Source organism: Silurus aristotelis (genome assembly GCF_946808225.1).
Source record: "Silurus aristotelis genome assembly, chromosome: 8".
Taxonomy (NCBI): domain Eukaryota; kingdom Metazoa; phylum Chordata; class Actinopteri; order Siluriformes; family Siluridae; genus Silurus; species Silurus aristotelis.
Window position 1 is genome coordinate 18,820,149 of NC_139581.1, and position 11,071 is coordinate 18,831,219.

At 40.7% G+C, this 11,071-nt stretch overlaps 1 protein-coding gene across 3 annotated transcripts in view; it reads right to left on the reverse strand.

Moving 5' to 3' along the window:
- Nucleotides 1–10,809, reverse strand: part of cbl (Cbl proto-oncogene, E3 ubiquitin protein ligase) — a 38,144-nt gene extending 27,335 nt beyond the window's left edge. For all 3 annotated transcript variants that reach the window (XM_083549397.1, XM_083549398.1, XM_083549399.1), the window contains exons 1-2: nt 9,933–10,809; nt 1–179 (exon numbers count right to left, since the gene is read on the reverse strand). The exon at nt 1–179 is cut by the window's left edge and continues 69 nt beyond it. In XM_083549397.1, the coding sequence (XP_083405523.1) occupies nt 1–179; nt 9,933–10,079 (326 nt within the window). In that variant the 5' untranslated portion in view covers nt 10,080–10,809. The remainder of the gene's footprint in view (nt 180–9,932) is intronic.
- Between the last annotated feature and the right edge of the window lie 262 nt (nt 10,810–11,071).

Here is an 11,071-nt window from a genome sequence, read left to right on the forward strand (position 1 = left end):
TTCTTCGTCAAGTTCTCCATGAACACACGGAAGTACTCGTTGTCACCCAGCGTCTCCATCTTGCCCTCGTAGCGGGACAGGATGGTGCGGAGATGCTGGTACGTGTCAGGGAGCAGGTCCAAGATGTATGGAGGACTGTTCTTGAGAGCCAGCTTAGGGTTCTGGCATAATCGCACCACCTGAAGAAGAAGAAGAAAAAAAAAAAACAAGAGTCCAGTTACAGCACACTGTTTCTACAGGTTAACTGTATAATATTTTACCCATTTGTCTTCCTGCATGTTCTTATAATCAATTTAATTTACTTCAAGCACAAAGAATGAATTATGATAAAGCAACAGCTCTACAATGAGCTAAAGCTTAAAACCATGGAGGAAAATAAGGACAAATCTGTTTATTATTAATCATTAAATTCTCGTTTGTGCTTAGTAAGTTTTATTTATAAAAAAAAAAAAAAAAAAGACAAAGAGTCCATGAAGGAAACGTTGCAATGTTGTACATTACAGGAAAACAATAATCAAAAACTATAAAAGCAACAATGGCTTCACTTTAACCCTCAGCTAGAGCTACAAGGTTCCTGTCTGGGAGATTTAGTGACTTCAGGGGGTGTCATATGGGCCTGTTTTTCTGACTCCTGGACGTTTGTCTGGTTAACAGATAACCACTTCTAAAAACTCAGGATTTTTCAGGGGAAAGTCAGTTGTTAGAATACATCGGTAGATGATGGTGATCATTACAAATCACTTGGACGTCATAACTTGAATATTCATTTTAATCATCATAAGCAATTGTGTAACAAAATGTGAAAGGAAGATGTTCTTGCAGATCAAACGCCTCCAAAGGCCAGAGCACCATTCTGTATCAGATCTGATCTTTTGAGCGACATGTAAGCCGCAGCTGCTAGAACATCACACGTTTGAGCTAGACACTTATAATATACTGTACAAAGGGTCCAAAAGGGGTTCTTTTCAACACAACAATTCCTCATTACAAATTATATTATTGAGAACTGCACTATACAAAGTACTGGGACACATGACTTTTGCAGACATGTGATTCTTCCCCAAACTGTTACCACAAAGCCGGAGGCACACAATTGTACAGGATGCAGTAGCTTTCAATTTTCCATTCACATTAACTAGGAGACCCAAACCTTCAAACCAGACCTCCACATCCTACAAAAACATGATCAGGTAACACCAATGCATCCCAAAATGTATTTCCCCCATTAGAGCACAGCCAAAGTGTTTTATTCCTCTTATACCAAAGTTGCCAATTCTAATAACTTCAAAATTTTGCTGTGGTCCGTGTATGTGCATTATGAGGTCTTCATTTCTTTCCTGAACTAATATAAAAAAAATAAATAAATAAAAAAAAATAATTAGAGAGAAAATGACATTTCTGAGCACACACAAAAAGGAAATACCTTTTTTTTTAAAATATTGTTTAATCACACAAAATGTAGTAATTAAAGTCTCACAATAGCCTTCCTACAACAATCCTTACGTGGAAGTACAGAGGAATTTTCTTTTATTTGAAGTCTTTAATAGAAAAAAAATAGAAATGAGGCATATTTGAAATATTTTGCATTTTGAGCAAACAGTTTATGAACAGCAATATTGATTTTTTTTTTTTTATGAATGAACACAATGTACACAGACCCATTGGGCCTTTTATTAATTAATGCTGTTTAAAACACGTTCAACAGAATGTCGGCGAATTAACTGTTGCTACGTTGGAAAGCATCAACTCTTCTCAAAAATGACTCTTTAGAGAGCTTTGATGTACTGCTACATAGCGAAAGATCAGCGCACATGAACACTGTGCAGCACAGAAAAGAAAACGAGTAGAAGTCAGGGAAACACTGGGACACTGTCATAGCTAACAGGACTAGTCCTTCTTGCTAATTTGTATGACAGAAGCATGCTTAAAATATCCTTATACTATAAACAGGAAGGAAGCTATCGGCGCGGCAGAGGCAAAACTATTCCAGCCATTTGACCTCGCATGGGATCAATTCCAAAATCAGTTCAGAGCTGGATAAAACAATACGAATGATATTAAGGTACTTTATATGAAAAAAAAAAGGGTTGAGGACAACTGACCATAAGATTCATATGTGCTTGCCATTTCACATTTTGTCCCTGTTTGCTGATATATTGACCTCCACTCCAGATGTTTCGCTAGATTTTGGAGCGTGCTTGTGGAGATTTGTAGCCATTAAGGGTGTTAGTAAAGTCAGATACTGGTGTAGTGTGAGGATGCCCATTAGCATTCAGTAGAATTGAGGCCAGAGCTCCATGGCAGACTACTTAAGACCTTCCAACAGGTTGGGTCTCCTAGTTCAAGTCAATGGAAAATCTAATGTTTCCACACCTGAACACATACTATACAATAGTGTGCTCATATAGTCTATTTAACTACACACAGAGCACTGCGTTTCCCCACGGACCATTATTACTGACGCACCACCCGCTAAACTCTGGGGCGTTCTGGACAGGGAACACAGAAGACGCTGCAGAATGAAAATGGAGGAACAGGGAGAAAACAGCGAGAGGTGAGGAGAAGAATTCGGGCCAAAGAAAACGGCAGAAGGTTTTATTGGGATTATTTCAAACTAAAATACCGTACAATGCGGCTACCGTTATTTAGTAATTTTAAACTGATTTGTATATTTACCGTAATTTCCGGACTATAAAGCGCACCCGTATACAAGCCGCAGTCTACACTAATGTACTTTACACAGGCTTTAACGAAAGACACGTTACACACAGTGTAACTGGTTAAATATGTTGCGCTTCCTTTCACATTCATTGTTCACTGTCTTCCTCCTTCCTTTCACAACTATTTCTCTCGGGAGTTTCTCTTTTGGCATCGTCGTGCGTTTTAGAAAAAAAAAATTTTCTCCCGAAGCCGTGCAGCTCAGAACACAGGTGAGGTGTGTTTTTTCGTTTCCGTTTGGAAATTTCATTAGTCTAATGTTATGTCGCTCAGTTTTTTGGCTTGAAGTTTGTGAAACCGGGAAAAACCCAGGAAAAATTAGATTAATTTATATTATAAATTAGCCGCTTCATAGCCGCGGGGTTCAAAACGTAGGAAAAAAGTTGCGACTTATAGTCTGAAAAATACGGTATATATTTTGATGTAATATGGCAATTAAATGCACAAAATGAGTTTTCACAGATATTCTTGTATGCAATTTCAGCAATAAAAAATGTTGAATAGTACTAATTTGGTACTGCTCTTTAAAAAGGAAAAGTACTACTTATACGATTACTCGGTTGAATAAACGGTAGAATGCTCGATTACTAAAAAATCGATAGCAGAAAGCCCTCGTGTGCTCCAATCTTGGACTGGACAAATGGGGTGCCCCAATTATTTTTTGTTTAAATAGTGTATTCAAAAAAAAAATCATAATCTCAGATAGACATACAGATTAAGGGGACAATCACAGAAGAAGAAAAAACGACATTAGATTTTTCAAAGTATACTTACTTTTTAATTTCAAATTTTGCTTCACTTCATTTTAAATATGTAGTCTTTTTTTTTTTTTTTTTTTTTTTTTTTACTCCACTGCATTACAGAAACGCATGCATCTTATCACTACTTTACGTAAGCCGTGTTGAATAAGAACCTGTCGTGAGACCACAAGCCTAACCCCATGGTTCCTGTGAGAGTGTGAGGAGTAAGAGGCTCATTGTGTGCCTGTAATAATAAAAGCTTATCTCCTTAAAAAGCTATGATGTGCACGAGAATATATCACTGAACTAACTATTAATATAGATCTCACGTAGTACTTTTACTTGTGAATATTAAGAACAAAATTAAGTACTTTGAAAGGAAGTTAAAGAGAAAAACTAGCATTAGCAAGTTTTTTTTACCTCAGAGAGACACTGAGGATAAGAAAGTAAGAACGATTGAGTACAGCAGTTTGAAGGAACTGCTATTTTGTAATTTCGTTTTTAATAAAACATGCAACATTTATTTATCATACTCCTTTATGCTGAAATCTGGAGCTTGGCTTGTGAAATTGTTCACTGTTGTAGTGACTAAGCTAAAAGGGATGCAGAACTGTGATAAAACTAGAATAAAAAAAAACTTAATACTAATAGTTTTATACTTAAAAGTCCCTCCAAGTGACTTTAAATGCACACTGAACCTGGATATACATAACATAAACAGTCAGTGTTTGTCTGGCAAAAGACACGATACAATTTCTTTAATTCTATTAGGGCAACTGTGACAACTTCCGATTCTATAAGGTCAGGTGATTAGACAGAAATTGAACAGAGAATCTGACAAGAATTTGCAGAATTATATCATTAAATTGTCAATACTGGTATCCGTATCAATACCGGCTGCAAACATTTTTTCAGCAAGTATCTTCTAAACTGTGTTTTATAGCACACCAGCTCATACACAGGCTTAACAGCTTAAGGTGTCTGATTTCCAGTCAGAAGATAAGAATGTGCTGGGCCCTTGAGAAAGGCCCTCAACCGCCAAGTAACGGTAAGTCACGCTGAGTAAAATTGTCTGCCAAATGCCATAAATGTAGCTCTAAACCGTCACACTAAAGCACCACACAATGTCCAATTTGATTTAATGCGTTTCTCCAAATAAGAAACAACATAAAAACACGCTGAGACACACTCGTACCTAATTCACATCTAATTCTGTGCGGGGGAAAAAAAAAATCGCTTCTTTCAGAGATTAACATCTGTAGATTTCAAACCATCCTTGAAACCGCTGAATCCTGAAAACGTGTGCATGTTCACATGTTGCTCACCCTTTACATATCTGCTACACAAACTCGCAATTTATTTATTTTTTAGCCTGAGGATCTACTCCCGGTGACGGACGAATGGTTTTTTGGCTAACATTTTGTCTCGGTGTGTGTGTATAGAGCCTTTCATGGAATTGAAATACAAGGTGAAGGTGCTGCTGCACTCTACATGCTGGTCCATTCAACTTTGCAAAAAATACGATGGGAGGATAATTGATATGATAACAAAAAAAAAAAAAACACGGCACGTGCCAAAGCGTCTTGCTGCTTTTCTGATCGTGAAGAAATGGATGAAGCAGATTTAAGCCAATATGGAAAGTCAATAGCGTTCCTTAATTTACATAGCATACCAAAAATGTATTTTAAAAATAGGAAACAACTACACAAGCTGTAACCTCAACTTCCTCGTGTAACTACGCACTTAAAAATATTCTCCTGCTGGTATCATTTGAACATCTAGCCCTTGCAGTGTTTGCTGATCAGAACTACTAACTCTACTCTAATTAAAAAAAAAAAAAAAACACATATACTATTGATCAGTACATGGGTAGGAAAGGGGGAAAGCTGCCCCAGCAGCTAAAAAAGCGCATGGCGGCGAGTTGGGGCTGTAAGGAGGAAGTCGGTGGAGTCTGTGAGTGCCTCTTATCTGCAGAGAAAACCTCCGTCTTGAGTGCGACAGCGACTGTGATTGGGTTGAGGGATAAACGGGCGTCGAAATGAGGACACTGCAGACCCCTGTCTTACGCTCGTCTTTATGCTTCTAGCCTTGTGCTCTCCCAAAACATGAGTTAGTACAGTCCTGACAAGCAGGAGATAACGCGGCTGTCACGACACGTCCTCTGTATTATCAGCAAGCGTGCATGCAACTCCGCCGCGACATACACACGCTATCTCCCTCATGCATTTATACATATACTCCCACAACATGTGGCCTCCATTCAAAGCCTGGATTTTTTTGGAGAAGCTCAAGAACAGCAATGGGGGAAGAAAAAAAAAACAAAGCAGTATTACATCAAAACATATTTAAGCATCCGTTCTGATACAATTCTTATGAGGCATCGATATTATTTTATTCTCATATTAAGCAAGGGACACACACACACACACACAAGGCACAGTGTGAAAGGAAAATACCCGATGACTTCATGCCCGAATGCAGCACCGACACTAAAGTGAGCTCCCTGAAGCTGATTATTTTCCATATTATTTTTAACTCATGAATGACACCTCGACCATTTAGCTATATCCGCTAAAACTAGTTGCATCCTGTTATCGCTTTCTTTTAGCAGCTATAAACATGAGTCTTCCTCACTGACATTTTCTTCTTCTCACATGAAGTATAAAAAAGTAGCTTGTCTTCACATTGAAACCACGACGTCTTCGATCCTGTAAAGCAGCTGTGCCTCGGACGCTGTATGAAACGATTTTCACGGTTCAGCATATCGAAGAACACAATGTGAAATGTCGACTACCTCGATCGTCTGTCGAGTCCCTGAGAAATGAGGACATTATATAATTAATAGTACCCTGTGGTTTGAATGAGAGTCGGTACAAACTGCTACCTCGTCCTTATAAGGTAGCGCTGCGCATAAAACTCTATTAGACGCAAAAAAAAAATAAAACAAACAAACAAGAAACTAAATAAATACTACATGCAAAGCTTGGCTTACATCAACGTGAGCAGGTTTTTACTATTTAAATTAGCCCTACAAGCACAGAAGAAAGACACCACCCAGTCTGGCAGCATTTAGAAATGTTGACAGCAGATGGATTGTAATGCAGAGATGCACAACTCGAAACGGGCCTTTATTCAGCATTCTTCATTAAATGTGCTGGATCCAAAGGTTGTCCCAGGGATCGTTTTAAGTGAGGTGAGAATACACCCTGAATAAGATGGCAGGTCATCTGAGAGTATCACGTACACACTCATTAACACCTCGGGGCCGGTAGATAATCCGTGTAGTAGAAGGAAACAGGAGGACCTGGAAGAAACCAGGGGAAAACGCAGCACAGACTGTAACTCGAGCTCAGAACTGGGAATGCCTCCCATTGGAACCAGCGCTGATCAATCGTTTCATTCAATACTACAATTACACTCCTCGGGTATTTTACACAGCTTATTTTATTGTGTTTTATTTAGCGGTAATGATCATACAGACACAGGCAGGGTTCGCTCTTGGAACCATCGGGTTTATGATTTAGGACTAAATACCACAAAGCGGACTTCGCAGCTCACAAAAGGTTAAAAAATATACAATACCAAGAATCATACACGATTCTAAAGCGATGTGTAGGTAAATTGTTCGTTCACCATTTTTGTTTCTCGCAACGTTGCTTTTAAATACGTGCAAATGCGCGTTTGGGTTGTTTGAATGGATAAAATCAATGGATGGAAACGTTAAGCCGGCTGTTGCTGGACGCTAGACCATGCCTTCCCTTATAGAAAACCACTTCGACATTTCGCACTGGCTACAGAATGACTGCTTAAACGCATAGCTGCTGCCAAGAGAAAAGAAAAAAAGGAAGAAAGAAAAAGAACTGGGGGGAAATGAATAACCCTACTGTATGTCTTAACTAATGATTAGCTTGAAGAAAATCAAAAAGCAGCCATTCATTAACAAAGAGATATGAACAACAGGAAACAACCCGTAATTTATTTAGCTGGTCTTCCTATCAGATTTCCTGACAGAATCTAATCTCGTGTATAGGGCGAATGGTGACGCTCAGTTTCCGCCACTGGCTACAAAAAAAGCCAAAAGGCTATTCGGTCTGAGGTGCTTCTGGGTTGTAGATCTCTCTCTTTCACACAGTCCAGCTGACACTTTCGCATAACTACTTATACACCTCCTTACTTTACGACCTATGAAAGTTTTTTTTTTTTTTTTTTTTTCTGAAATGGTACAAATAGATCAAACCTGTTCCAGACTCAAAATGCTCCTGTACACAACTTGAGCTCCATCAAGACACGATGGGAAAAGGTTGGAGTGGAAGAACTCTGGTGACCTACATAGAGACCCCTGACCTCAACTCCACTGAAGAACTGTGGGACACCTCAAGTCTGACATCATGGCTGAATGACCACAAATCCCCAAAATCTACTGTACAGAGTAGAGGTTATTATAACAACACCTGGAATGAGATGCTCACATAGGAACTGAGTGTTTACATGTTTGGTCACATGGTGAAAGATACCCAGCAAGCCATTGTCACTGGGTTAAGGCGAATGCTGGGCCTGGATATCTGGTGATCTACGACGTGTCCAGCATGATGGTGGTGACGCTGGTGTAAGAATCTGTAGCTTGATTTGTTCGAGCAGAGTACACAGATGAAAGGCTGAGAGTCTGTGACGGACTAAAGCACTGCTGCATTGCTGATCTCTTAAAGCAAGAATAAAGCGAGGGCTTCAAAGCAACTGCTACCACCATCAGGAGGTAATCGAACGGCGCTGTGGATAACGTTGAAACCGCTTTACTGGGAGATTTAATTACAGAATAAATCTTGGACCCAATCATTAAGGGTTCTTTGGGTGTCCTCCATGTAGAACAAAGTGCTTTTCCTATCTGAACGCTTAATTATCCCGAGAGCGCTTGCAGAGCGAGTTTGTGTCTGTGGAAGTGCGTTATTATAGTGTCTCTTCCTGAACTGACATGACATGACATCGCGAGGTCTGTCTTGGTGCAAGATAAGCCTGATTGAGGAACTTCTCTCTCTTTTCTGAACTGCTCGTGATGTTAGTTCTGCTTTTTATTTCGTAGAAAGTGTAAAGCTCAATAGTCATAAATTTTTAGATACATAATAAAAAATACATAAAAAAACAGTAGAAAAAACTTTTTTTTTAAGAAGCCCTTGCTTGGTTGGTTTTGAGGACATGAGTGAACTGTAACTTCTGTCAGTGCTCACAAACACTTGTTTTCTTTGCTTGTATGTTGGTGAGAATCTCACCGGAAACACAAGGTCAGCATGTAACCACAATTCTTTCCATGAACTGCAGATCTGCTCTGAGCCACTGAGATGTGTTCTTTTTACAAATGATCACACGGGATCGATCAGAACTGTAAACACTTCTGCTCCATATACGTACGCTCGCTTGTTCGGCAGTTTTCTGTAGCTGAAATAAATGTTGCATAAAGAGATCCAACCGGAAACGAGAGTAAGCCGTTTATATAAGATTCATTCCTAAAATATTAGTGTAATTACAGGTTCAGCTAAGCAGGACCTCGTGTAATTGATAGATACAGGGAGACGGCTCTACCTTAATAGCCGAGTGGGACTGTCATGCGATAACCCGGTCACATGATCCGATCAAAGCCACAACTACTACGGCATTCTGGTGCGAACCGGTGATTTCTTACAGTGGCTTATTTTTTAAAACGATGCAGGATTTGATAGCGCATGCCGACGTATTTCTTACTTTTTCGCTGATTTACACACCGGCCAGTAGTGATCGATGCAAGCATACGGCTTGCAATCGTCTAAATAGACGAAGAGCGAGAAAAAAAAGGCGAGAAAAATGTCCAGCCAGACCTGCCCTCGGAGGCGGGACATACACATGAGAGCATCTCATTGGACGAACCGAAGACTAGTACAGGTTGAGTCATCAGAAAACTTTGTCTTGTATTCAGAAGATAGTAGAATGTACTATTTAGTACTATGTACTAAATGCCGCAAATGTACTATAGTGTAATCAAGAAAACATGTCTATGACTTGAACAGGCAGATCTTCAGGAAGGTTCTGGAAATATAATAATAACAATAAAGGCACTTTAAAGAAGCAATCAGGGAGTAGTGGTGTATGTGAGAAGTCTTCCTGATGCTTTGCTGCTGATCTGATAAAAGTGTATACCGGCTAGACATCAGGAATGGCGTTTAGCAAGACAGACACCACATACAGCAGCGGTGTTGCTCATGCTATTAGTGCTACTCTGTCTGTGCTCACTGATTACCTGATTTTTTTGAATAAAGTCATAGAAAATAAAAACATGCCAAACCATTTCAATACCTGTCTATCTCAAGAGCTGATGAGAGATAACATCTTGCTAGCTGATTGTATCTGAGATCAGATCACACAGGCCAAAACTAGCTAGCCGATTTAGCAGTCAAGCCTGGGCCATGTCTCGATCGCAAGCTTTCTCCCCGAGCTCCACGGGCTTACCTTGTCCATGAGTTTCCAGCATTTCTCCACGGTCTTTTTGTCCACGGCCCCGGGCTGGTGATGGGAGTGGTGCATGTGATGGTGAGGCTGAAACGCGTCCTTCATCATGCCAATCAGCCCGCCGCCTTTCTTTAGATTTCCTGCCATGTTTCGCCTCCTCGGAGTCGGGCAGCGTGACTGGTGGTGCTGGTGGTAATGGTGGTGGCAGTGGGGGACGGTTGGGCAGAAGCTCGCCTCTTAGTCCAGGCGACTTAAAAAAAAAAACACACCCCCCGGTGAGGACAGCGCCCGAGTGCACTTCGAGCGAGGGTCCTTCGTCGGGGGGGGAGAAGAAAAAACCTCTACCGACTCGAGGGTGCCATTAAATCCCCTCGGCAGCAATGAACCGCGCTGTCATTGGCGTTGCTACAAGTACAACCGCTTCGAGAAAGGAAAAAAAAACACGAATAAATAAATAACGACTCTCTAATAATTGTAATATTTTTTGCCACCAAAGAAACAAATGAGTCTATAATTTTTTTTTTCTTTCAACGCCACCCTGTGCGTACTGGTTCCAGTTTCCCCCCCGCTCTGTCTCCCGCAACGGGAAGTTCAGTTCACAGTTGAAGCGCTCACCAGGAGGGGAGGCGGACTCACTCAAATAATTAGGTGCAGCTCCAAGAAGATACTTTAAACCAGGAACGCGTCGTATTTACTTAGCACAATACAAACAACTGAAAACGCGGGCTACAGATTGCCAAGTAATAAAGAAATACATTTAGAAACAGGAACGACTTCTTTGTCTCCCCCCCCTCCCAAGTTGGTTAATAACACTTCCTGTTCCTCCTCTTCCGCCTCCTAGCTCGCCGCCTGTACCGCGCTAGGAACCGCCGCCTCTACCGCGCTAGGAACCGCCCCCTTACAAGCCCCGCCTACTCCACGCCACGCCCTCTCCTACACATGCAGTCTCCATGCACGCCAGCAGTGCATCATAAACTCTGCAACATGGAACATTCTCACAGTGATGGGTCGTGCATTTTACACCCAGGCCTTTAGTGGTGTCCTACCTGACTCAATCCAACTCTTAATAACCACCACGGCTGTAGCAACCATCAATTCTATACAGAAACGCACTATAACCCGAGCGCTGCATCACGGAC